At 36.9% G+C, this 12,883-nt stretch overlaps 1 protein-coding gene across 1 annotated transcript in view; it reads left to right on the plus strand.

Moving 5' to 3' along the window:
* LOC124789398 (2-iminobutanoate/2-iminopropanoate deaminase-like) overlaps positions 1-6,245 on the plus strand; it is a 52,712-nt gene extending 46,467 nt beyond the window's left edge. The window contains exon 5 of the mRNA XM_047256733.1: positions 6,116-6,245. Coding sequence (XP_047112689.1) covers positions 6,116-6,175 — 60 coding nt within the window. The 3' untranslated portion in view covers positions 6,176-6,245. The remainder of the gene's footprint in view (positions 1-6,115) is intronic.
* The last annotated feature ends 6,638 nt before the right edge of the window (positions 6,246-12,883 follow it).

A 12,883-nucleotide genomic window follows, 5' to 3' on the forward strand; every position in this document is an offset into this window, starting at 1 on the left:
AGGCATCTAATAGTGATATTTTGTTACAAAATTGTCATTAATATATATAGAGAGAATGTTTACAGTCATGACATAGTCATTCCTTGGCAGACATCACAGAGCTTGTGCAACAGCTGCACCACACACACGACTGCCTGCCCCGTTTCACTGCAGAGTGCTCATTCTCAAGGCAGTAACTATACAGTGCTGGTGGCTTGCTGAACAGGCTTCTGCCACAGCACCATTGCCAACTTGTATGATTACAAGAGTCAAAGTGTATAATACACTGTTACTATCTTTTTATCTCTCTTTCTCCTATAAAACTATGATGATGCTGCCAACCTGATCAGATCTAAAGATTGCTTTGCTGGGTAATATTTATTACTGTGCAACTGTTATTACCCACACATAAGACCTTGTGCTAGTGTAATGTATTAGACCCACTAAACAATGTATTGGAACCATACAAGCTCACATAGAAAACAAAATGTTACCACTCTTTCACAAATGAATATAATGCATTCTTTTGAAGACATCTGTACTCGGCATTATTTTCAGGTTTTGTTCTGTTCAGTTTCTATGCTGTAAAATTTTGGTAAACATGGTCAGTTCAGTCTTTAGATGTTGTGTGCAACTTTTTATTTGAAATACAATTCTGAGAATGTAAACCAAGGCTTATCACATGGGTGTGCCTGCAACTGCAATCTGTACATTTACACTTTAACCTGCCTATAAAGGGACTGATGATCTCAGCAGTTTGGTCCCTCAGGAGTTTACAAATACATACCTGCCTATAAAATTATGCTGCATGTGGAAATGCCTAAAGAGTAAGTAAAGCAATTTTAATAATGTTTGTAAGAGATCTGCCCAGAAAAATACGTTAAAAGATTATTATAAAGTCATGTGTTTTCTATGAAACAGTTAATAGTTTGGAGATTGTATTTGGGCTAGTGTGGTACACAGTAAGTATTGCATCTCATTGGTATGAGATTCCAGAACACCTACTCATGTGTGTCTCATAAAGTTTCTAGCATAAAGCGAAGCAGCTGGACTATACTAACAAATTGCTGAGAGGAAAGAGTGCTACCCTTGATGTAGCATCAAGTTTTCTGTCTGGTTTGGTGAAAGATATTAAACATTATGGGAAGAAAGTCTGCAGAAATACACAACCAAACCCAAAGAGGTTTATAATTCTATCCCTATCCAAAGCAGTTTTGCCATTACAAAGTCAAGCATGGTGGGGAGGCTGGTAGGAGAGACTGCTGAATATGAGGCACAGCTTTGGCAGTTCTGCCAAGGATGCAGTATCACTTTGGATGACTCTGGTCATGGCTAACTCTCTCAAGGATCTCAATAATTCTGGGGGTTATCATTTCCAGGGCTCTCATTTTGTTAAGTTTTTCAGTGCTCTATCAAATTCTCTCACAGTATCCTGTCTCATAACTACATGTCTTCTCATCCTATAATATTGACTCCAAATTTGTTTCCCTAGTACAGACTCACTATATATTCCTTCCATTCTTCAGCCATCCCAGCTTTGCTTAGAATGAAATTGCCATCTGAGCTCTTAATATTCATACAGATGTGTGTCTCATCTCCAGAGTCATCTTTAATTGTCCTGCAGGTGGTGTCTATCTTTTCCCCACTGATTCATTCCTCTACAGCCTTGGATTTCTTGTTTAGCCACTCCTGCTTTGCCATTTTGCATTTGTTTTCAATATCACTATTTAAATTTCTGGATTCCTTTTGCCCATCCACTTACTGAGTTTTAATATATATATATATATATATATATATATATATATATATATAAAAAAAACAAAGATGAGGTGACTTACCGAACAAAAGCGCTGGCAGGTCGATAGACACACAAACAAACACAAACATACATACAAAATTCAAGCTTTCGCAACAAACAAACATGGTCTGCTTGTGTCTGTATGTGTGGATGGATATGTGCGTGTGTGCGAGTGTATACCTGTCCTTTTTTCCCCCTAAGGTAAGTCTTTCCGCTCCCGGGATTGGAATGACTCCTTACCCTCTCCCTTAATACCCACTTCCTTTCGTCTTCCCCTCTCCTTCCCTCTTTCCTGATGAGGCAACAGTTTGTTGCGAAAGCTTGAATTTTGTATGTATGTTTGTGTTTGTTTGTGTGTCTATCGACCTGCCAGCGCTTTTGTTCGGTAATGGAAGGAAACATTCCACGTGGGAAAAATTATATATAAAAACAAAGATGAGGTGACTTACCGAATATATATATATATATATATCCTTTTGTCAGTCAGATTCAGAGAATCACATGTTATCCTGGAATTTCTTATGAACTTCGTCTTTTTGTCTGTTTCATCTTCTGTTGCCTTCACAACTTCACCTCTGAAAGCTATGCATTCTTTTTCTATTGTATTTATTTGCCCCATTTTATTCAGTTGTTGCTCAATGCTGTGTTTGGAACCCTCAACAACCTTTGGATCTTTTGATTTATCCAGATCCCATCTTCTCAATTTCCTATCTTCCTGCACCTTTCCAGTTCTAATCTTCAGCTCATAATCAATAAATTATGGTCAGAGTCCACATCTGTCCCTCTTGAAATGTTTTGCAGATTAAAACTGGCTTTTAAATCCGCCTTACCATTACATAATAGAAAACCATTTGGTGTCTCCAGGTATCTCCCATGTGTAGTCTTCTGCCATTATTATTAAACCAAATATTAGCAATTACTAAATTTGTGCAAAATTCTGTCAGTTGGCTTTCCCTTTCATTTCTCTTTCTAGTTCATATTCTTCTGGTACTTCTGCTTCTCTCCGTGCTCCTGCTATCAAACTCTGATACTCCATCACAATTTTGTGTTCCCTGTAACTATATGAATAATTTCGTTTCTCATTGTACATTCTTTCAGTCTTATTTACAGAACTAGTCATCAAAGAAACTTGTAATGCTGTAGTGAGTGTTGGCTTCAATCTGTCTTGGTTACTACAATGCATACACTGTGCTGTTCATAGTAGTTTATCTGCATTCCTGTTTTCTTTTTCATGGTTATACCTATTCCTGCATTCACCTATTTGATAGTGTGCTGATAACTACTTCACTTTACTCATTTCCACTTCATGACTTCAACCTATCAGTTTCCCTTTTTAAATTCTCTAACTTACTTATTCGATTAAGGGATCTAACATTACACTCTGACTCATAAAACACCTGTTTTGTTTCTCCTGATGACAATATTATCTTGTTTAGTCACAACTCAAAGATCTGAATAGAGGATTATTTTACCTCCGGAATATTTTATGCAGGAGGATGTCATCATAATTATACATTATGGTAGAGCTACAGGTCCCTAGGAAATGAAGTGGTAGTTTCTCCTTGCTTTCAGTTGTTTGCAGGACTCACATCGCAAGGCAATGTTGGCTAATGTTACCAGATCAATCTTCCAGATTGTTGCCCCTGCAACTACTGAAAAGGCTGCTGCCTACTATATGATCCAAGAAATGATGTGTCTTTTGTTTATGGCACATCATATGTTGCAACCCAAATGCCATTTGTCTTAGCTGTGGAAAGAAATAAAGAGTATACATTCTAAATGCCAGACAATGAATTTACTTAAAGTAATTTTTCATAATGTTAGTACAAGGCTGATATTAACTATAAAATAATTTATAATGTTCATTTTATGGATGTCTATGAATACTATTCAGTAGAGCAAGAGTTCCTGGAATTAAGTCTTAGACTCCACTACTTCAGCCATGTTACATTTAAGATGGCTTTAAACATTGTCAAATACATATGTACCATGTATCTCCTGTTTGTACTAATATGAAGCCCTTGAGTTTCTGTACAGGTTATTTTTGATACTAGTGTTATATTTATGTTATTTTATCTGCCTCTGTAGTTAAGGTTGCTAATGGACATCAGTGCAGTGGTGCTCAAATCAGTTATAGCTATTTGAATCATACAGGTAAAAAAAAAAAAAAAATCACCAGAAAGATAAGAGGTGGTGGCATGGAGTCTCTGATCACCAGACTTTGTGCCAGTGTCCTGTATTAAGTTCCAAACCTAGGCCCAGTGTCTTGTGGAGGGAGGGTGTGTTGCAGTGTTGGTGATGCCTTCTGATAGATAGGGACATTAAGCTTGGTGAACTCTTTGGTGCTATTTGTGAGGAGTAGGCTATGTGCCAGCACCAGGTTTCACCATTTCCACTGGTTCATCATACAGCACAACACAACTCTCTGTTGTACACACAGTCATTACAATCACCTATATGAGACCTTTACACATAGTTAACTAGCTAGTTTCATGTTCAATTTTTTTGATATAAAAAAAGACAGTAATCCCTACCCACCACCTTTTACACATTACAATAAGAAATTCTTCTGTGGAATAGGAATTATCAAGAAGAAAATTTCCCAGTTTGTATTCTAACTTTACTTTGCTATCTGAAATTTTATATTATGTGGTAAATGAACAAAAATTGCAGTTGCAGAATTGTGCACTGCTTTTTGTACTTGACATTCATAGTCTGTAGTAATGAATGTCATTTTTCCTTCTGATACTGTAACTATGTACATCATTCTTTCTTTTGAACTGCAGTGGATTATTTACAAAAAACTTCGTATACTGCAAAGCAGAAGTCAGAAAGCCCAACTCCTTAAGCAGATGTGTACAAAATGATCATGGATGAGTGCCACACATTGTCAGCACATTTTTGAACAATGACGACTTTTTGAAAGATGAGTTATCCCTGAACATTATTCCATATGACATTACTGAATGAAAATACTCAATACAAAATATGTCAACTTACTGATTTGTTTCTCCCCAAGATTTGCAATGATTCTAAGTGCAAATGTGGCTGAACTAGTTGTTTTAGGAGCTCCAAAACATGCTCTTTCCAGTTTAAATTCTCATCAGCATGGACACCAAAAATTTTTGAAGTGCTTCCCTGTTTATTATTTCCTCACTCTTACACTTACCATTGGTGTGGTATGGTATCTATAGATGTACAGAAATGAATATGCTATCTTGTTAAAATTCAGAGTGAGACCATTTGCAGAAAACCAGTGAATTATACTTTTAAGAACATTGTTTACACAACGTCTTCAGTTTCTGTATGCAAGCTTGGATTCATTACAATACTAGTGTCATCTGAAAAAAAGTCCCCAGACTATATTGGTTGAATTACTAAGTAAATCTTCATGCATCTTTTGGTCAGATATGACACTATCCATTGGTTGGCTGTACCATCAATCCCATAAAACTTCAATTTATCTAGGATAATACCGAGTCACACAATCAAATGCCTTAGGTAGGCAACAGAAAATACCAATGTTATTTTATTATTTAATACTTTATTACTAGGACAATGGATATGAAATGCACTCAATTGATGCCAGTAGAACAGCAGTTCTTTTCAAATTACGTTGAAGAGGTATCTGGAAGATTTTCTAGAACTAATACCATATTTAATTCTTATCACACATTTGTATTCTGAAAATGTTATCCTGTATCCTGTTGGATATCCTAAAAATAGTTTCCATATGTCATTAAGAAATAGAATTATGCAGACTAAACTAGTTTCTTCATTTTTAAATCACCTACTGATTATGCATACCAAAAATGTAGTTGAATGAAGGCAATTCATTAGTTCCAAGATGTGAGCTTTAAAGTTATAGCTATGATATATCAGTAGTATCAACAACTTCATGCTATCTGCTTCTTGTATTTGACTGAGCAGACAATTTTTATAGCTTGTGAAATTCTGTTAGTACTCAACTGTATGTACTGAACCTCATCAAAATTGAGTAATTTGGCTGTGTTTTTGGCAGCAGCATTGGAAGTAGTTAAATTTAATCTAAAAGATAGTAGACAATAGATTCAGAATTGTGCAAACAGATTTATTGATTAGATATGTTGTTGACATACATTTTGTAGTACTTCTGCTAGTGGATTGACACTTTCTGTACTTTCTAAATATTTTAAGAAAAGGATCTTTTCATTCTCTGTACGAGAGATGAAGGTACAGAGTAAATGATCAGTGAAAACTGTTTCATTTCACCTCTTTGTCAAAGTGTGTGTGTGTGTGTGTGTGTGTGTGTGTGTGTGTGTGTGTGTGTTTTCTCATTGTTTTTCTTAAATGTTTCAGGCGGCTAAAATAGAAGTCGATGCAATTGCTGTGGCAGGAGATATGGAAACAATCCAATGACTATATGACAGTAAACTATGATGCAAATAAAATACTATGTATAACAAAATAAAAATATCTTTATTATTTATTTTATTCCCAACACAAAAGTTAATATAAATACATGCGCAAATACAACTTGCATACACATCTGCAGTCTCAGAGAGCTGTGGTCTCAGCTCTGAGACTGCAGGTGTGTGTGTGTGTGTGTGTGTGTGTGTGTGTGTGTGTGTGTGTGTGTGTGTGTCTACTGCTGACAAAGGCCTTAATGGCTGAAAGCTTTAATTGTATCATTTTTTTATTGTGCCTATTGCGACTCAGCATCTCCGCTAGTAGTAGAAACTTTTCTTCTCTGGTATCGTTACATTCCATACAACTATAACCTCATATCACTGATGTCAATCTGTTTTAGAAATTTTGAACATGTTTTACACTCTTATCACCTTCCTAGTGATGGAATATCTCCTCGAAAGGAGTCCACACACAAGATTAACAACATACTCCCTGTTAGAACAACAACCAAGATGGGCAGAAAAATTTAATTGTTATAGTCTATAGTGACAATTTTCTTTTTATTTTGCCTACTGGCTACCAGTTCCGATACACAATACCATCCTCAGGTTATCTTAAGATAAAAAAAAAGCACAGTATATACTAACAACAACAACAATAACAATAATAATTTAAGAAATCTTTACAAAATATTTTCTCAACAATAGCAAAAGTACGGAGTAGAACTTTCATACAGCCATCACACTCACTATCCATGTAGAAATGTCAAAAAATAAAAGTGAAGGTCAATGACAAGCTTTAAACAGTTGTAAATTGTGGCTGGTAATAAGTGCCCCGCCTGAACAGTTTTTTCCTTATTAAGAGTCACTGCCAAAAAATATCTATGTAGTTATTTAATTATTTATCCATCTGATGTATTTAAGGTGATACATTTTTATTGTTACATGCAGGCCTTGACATTCTGATTATACAATAACTATTTTCTACAACTTAGAGCATTTATAGCATAGATTACAGCATAATGCGTTTATGATATTGTACAGTGTACTTAGTTCTTTTTCACAGTATATGAATATTTCCATTTCATTTAAATTTCTGTGCATACATTTTTATTGTTCTTTGACTTGACTGATGGTTACTTCTTATCACATCTTTTATTTTTCTTTGCAGTAATCATTTAATTCATTTATGCAATAAAATGGATTTTTTCCCAGTATTTCTGTGTCCTTAAAGATATTAATGTTATTTATTTTGCTGATATTGTTCAGGAGGCAATTGAATAGGTACTACCCATGTATGTCACACTTCTCTCATAGTGATTTATCCTGTTGGATTGCTCTGTTTGTCCTGAAGAATAAAAACAGAATAAAATATTAAATTTACAACATCACACAATAAAACAAAGAAACCAGTCCCCACTGTAATGAAATCTTAAAAGCAGAATAGCAAATCTAGACAGCCATATCTGCATTCCGTGTTTGTATATGGTTCCACTATAAAACATTATATGATTATATGTGCAGCTCATGGTCTAGTGGCTAATGTCACTGCCTCTGTATCTCAGGGTCTCGGCTTCAATTCCTGGTCAGGTTGAAGATTTTTCTCTGCCTGGAGACTGGGTGTTTGTGTTTTCCTCATCATTTCATCATCATCATTTGTGAATATGGCTAAAATTGGACCATGCAAAGATTGAGACATTGAAAGGGCGATGATGACTGCACAGTTGAACATCCCACAAACCAATCATCATCATTATTATATGATTGTGAACCCTACAATCAAGATAGTGGAGTCATAATAATGGCATTACACATTGAAAAGCCAAAATTATTTTTATTGAAATGTTATCCAGCATACAGGGGGAATAGTGGCACAGTACATTTAAGTATTACTCTGTAACTCTTAGCTGATGATCTTCGGCCAAATTTCCAGTTAAACGTTTATCTCATCATTGTCCATGTGTGTGCTTGTGCTCTCAATGACACTGTAATGTGTTTCCTCTATGCTGTGTCACAGTTCATCAACCCACCATGGCCGTGGCAACCACTCCTTGTATGTACTGTGCAGTTGTGAGGAGTTGCCTCGGTGGGGTGTCATGCTGTGAATGTTATCCTATTGTGGCACTTTAATCCAGTAAGTATTGGGTCAAAGTGTCACGATAAGGTAACATATACAGCACAACACAATTGTATGAATTAATGTTGCGGCCTTCTCTTAATACCAAAGCTCATGAACACACCTTCTCACAACTGCATAGTGCATATGAGAAATGGTTCTCATGGCCGCAAAGGATTGTTGAACTGTGACAAGGCATGGAGGAAACATGATGTAGCACCTCAGAAAGCTCTAGCATAATCATGGACACTAGACACTGCTGGGATAAACACAAAGCTGGAAATCATATTTAGCTGGAATCATATTTAGCTGTGCTGCACTGCCCCCCCCTGAATGCAGCATATCTTTATGATAAAAGTAATTTTAAGTTCATAATACAGTGTGTAATGACAATGCTTTCTCAACTATACAATTCATGGTCATATCAGTATTTTATATTCAGATCGACCATACACACAGATTTGCTCTTATGCTTTTAATGTTTCATTACAGTGGAAACTCTTTTATGCTCTGTTTTACTAACTGCTGGCTACAACTTGCATCTGTTTAAACATTAGTATTGGCTTTTACTTTTAATTTTTGACAAACTGACTGGGGAAGCAAGCAAGACAGCTGCATGCCAGGCATACGGGGCTAACTCTATATTCCAAGGTTCCAGTCTGCACCATATGTTTGCTATTATATGAAGAAAATATGTTGTAAATATTACTTACCTTATTATTTTAACTATGTACTGTAAATTTTTCACAGGGTAACCTTGTGATACTACTATATACAAAAACTGGTAGCAGTAGCAAAAATAAAAATGTTACTACTACAGACTAAAACAAATACCTTTTCCTGAATTCATATACATTCCACAGTTAGCAATCAGTGAAATCCATGTCACTTTCAAGGATGAATCTTTAGCCCTGCAGTGGAGTGTACATTAGTTTCCAACATTCATTTTCAGGTCTTTGTTTGTCCAAGGAGACAGTAGATATAATCACTCAAATTGATGCCCTGTTCCACACTGTTGCCTAATTAACAGAATTAGTGTGTTCAGAATATCAGAACAACTTTGTGACTGGATACAGAAGTTTATTGCAAAATGCACAAAGCATACCGGTATCACTTTTAATGAGGATGACTCTTCAGATGTAAAAGTAGCTTTAGGTTTGTTAGCAAACTATTACTGTTTCCAGTACATCCGTTTAGGTCTATATAAATGCCCTACTGAATATCCTCAGGAGCTCTGTGACGCTGTTTGCAATGATACTGTACTTTGTGGAGAAGTAAAGAAGTGTATCCTCTGCATGCCTTTCTATATTAAGCTAGACTTGGGGAGGAGGGATTGGCAGTTATCCCTCAGTATGCACAAATGTACTATATTATGCAAACAGGTGAAAAGACCCTTCATTGTTTGAATACATGAATGCTGAACAACCACTGAAAGCAGTCACATCCATTAACACACAGACTGTCATTAGGCTGCTGGTGGTGCTGCAGAACTGCTTGCTGTGGCTGCATGGCAGTCAATGTATTAAACTCTTGGAAGCAAGAACAGAGAAAGATTTGAGATGGAACAACCACTTTTGAATAAACTGTAGGAAAGGCAGCTGTCAGACTGAAACTGACTGGAAGAAGTTTCAGGATGTGTAGTCAACCCTTGAAACAAGCAGCTTACAAAACCATTGTTTGACTGTTACTTGGGTATTTCCCCTTCTGTGGTTCTAAAAATGTACTGACAGAGGTAAGAGAAAATTCACAGAACGTGTTTGTTTGGCAAGCATAAAAGTGTCACAGAGATGTTCATCATTTCATTGAACTCAGTGGCAGTCACAGCAAGAGATGATGTGCATCATGGTAAAGTTCACCCTAAAATTTTAGTGTGTGTATATTTGTAAAAGTCAACCAGTATTTGCTTCGTCCATAATATTTTGCAAAAAAGATTATGAACATAAAATCAGAGAGATTTAAGTTCACAAAGAGATTTACCAACAGTCTTTATTTGTGTGTACCATCTGCAACTGGAACAGCAAATAGGAAAAGACAGTGGTAAATGAAGTATCCTTTGCCATACACCATAAAATGGGTTGCGCAGTAGAAGTACCAGAAGCACTGGTGCCAATTATCTTCTTATTGAGGACAAGTTGTACACTAGTAAAATTAACATATGATGGAAAATAATTGTATATTTTCTACAGGAGGCTGAGATTTCTTAGTTTACATCACATGTCAGGTTTGGACTTAGTGCTGTGATATTTTCTTGTGAGTTTTGAAGTTTTTCGAGCATGATGAATAAATCCATGAAGTTTTGGGATTGCAGCCTTATGGTGTCAGTGCCTTGTCACGATATTTTGGGTAACAGTCAAGCAGACATTTTCAGGTGATATTTACACTGGATATTGCTGGTTCATGTCACTTCATTTATACAAAAGTTTGGTGCTGATATTGTTTATGGGTTACTGCTGCATGAATGTCCTTCATTAAGTTTGTGTCTTCAGTCAAATATTTCTCATGTAAGGCAAGCAGGTGCATACATAATGTTGATATTACATGTTGTCAACTGTTCAGTTAAGGGGTTGCAGAGTTAGAATTCTGTGCTCAAAATATAAAATTAATTTCCACTGGATGTGGCATTAGGTGTAAAATTTTCTCTCTGTCAAGATATTAATGAAATCGCTGGGTTCTATGTGTTATCAGACTGAAGTCCACCATCACGATTAATAATATATTCTGCCAATCATATTTCCACAGATTCCTCAACAATTGTATTCCAGGAAGAACCTCATTGTTACCTTGTATTGTGCACATGGTCTGACCAATGTAGGTACTGCAAATTGACATCGTGTTCTATAAACTCCAGCCTTTCACAGACAGAGATCATTCTTTACTGAGCTGAGCTGAGATGAGTAAAGATCCTTGAGAGTGCAAGGTTACTTTAACATAGTGTTCTATTAGAAGACTTCCTGGTCTGAATAGACAAATACTGGGCTTTAACAACTCTTTCTCCTTTTTATCTTGTGAACTGGTACTGATATGAAAATTTTATAAACTAAACTGAATTTAACTGTGTAACTGAAAATGAGGTCTTAGGGAAAACAAATTGATTGAACAATTAGTCCATGGAAAAATTTTTTTTTTTTTTAATTGGATTAACAATACAAATATAAACTCGAGGCAAATTTGACTGAGCATAGACATGACTCGGTAATGGGGTGAGGGGGAGGGTAGGGGGAGTGAGTGATGTCCTCTCACAATTCAAAAGTGTCAGTTTTACCTGTAGGCATGTTGCAGCAGAGGCGATGTCAGTGCAACACATCGATCACCCCTAAGTGTCTCTGCAGCTGTGGGTTGACAGTTGGCAATGTTAGTCTTCCATGTTCTGTAGCTGTGAGGGAACACCTTGTGTAGCTAACTCCTTCCCTCTTCCATGCTGCCTGACCTCCAGTGTTAATCCTTTCAGATATAGTGTTGCTCAGTGGCCAATGCTGTATTACTGTTTAGCTCTCGGTGTCTGTAAGCTGCAGAGATTACCTTGCAGAAGCAGTGTGATGATAATATTTAGAGGCTGGCGTTGGACAAGGAAATGTGGCTGGTTGCTTAAAGGTGTGAGCATGGGATCATATGGAAGATCTCTTTGACATGGAGCAGAAAATGAGTGTGTCACAAAGTGACGATAGATATCAGAATGAATGCAGGAATCTGACCCCAAGTCTGAAAATTGAGTCTGCAATAGGTTTACAAGCTCCCTAAAGGCAAACACACTGACACTGCCCTCCTGTCAGATTCTCTCCCTCTGCATTAATGACTCACTGACTGATCAATCTCTGACTTACTACACTGACTGGTCACACAATGTCTCGCTCACTGATTGACCACTGATAACCCAAAGCTGCTCTTGCTTGGCAGTTATGTTAAATAGTCCTCCACTCTGTCCTCCAGGATACTGAATTTCCCATTGCATTGTTTCTGTCATTGGTGGGCTCAACATCCAATCCCATTCAATGAACAATCGAGCCAGTGTAACCACACATCCCTGTCTTTGTACCGGGTGAAAATTTCCACTCTTGTGGCAGCTGATGTGTAATCCAGGAACTCCCACATCAATCTCACGCTGGTCCCTTTTTGTGGCACCTGTCAGCATTTTCTACTTATAGTGATTCCCCAGCAAATTACACTGCTAGGCATTGCTTCAAGTGTTTGTCTGCATTTCTGAGTTATCAAGGAAGCAGCAACCCAAAGACCAACCTGCCTGTTTGTTAAGGGAATTGCTGTACTTCGCTCAAATGTGAGCAGATGTTTGTTACACATTGGCATCCCTCTTGCTGTTCACCAGACTTTAAGTGGAACAACCTTTTCAGTGTGAAGAAAACACTTCAGTCATGCCATACATGTTTGGCTTTTAGGAAAGTTTGACATGACATTGCAGCTTAATCATACCCTCTTGTCCTGATAACCTGAAGGCAAGATGTTACAATCTTGAGACTAAGCCTGCTTACATTTCATTAATATCTGATGCGAAGATTACCAACCAGCTTTGAACATTGATTGTAGCTGTTCCAACTCCTTTGCAAGTCTGCCTCTATCAGCCACAATGTGTGCCCAGAGCATCAGGAT

Source organism: Schistocerca piceifrons, chromosome 3 (genome assembly GCF_021461385.2).
Source record: "Schistocerca piceifrons isolate TAMUIC-IGC-003096 chromosome 3, iqSchPice1.1, whole genome shotgun sequence".
Lineage (NCBI taxonomy): Eukaryota > Metazoa > Arthropoda > Insecta > Orthoptera > Acrididae > Schistocerca > Schistocerca piceifrons.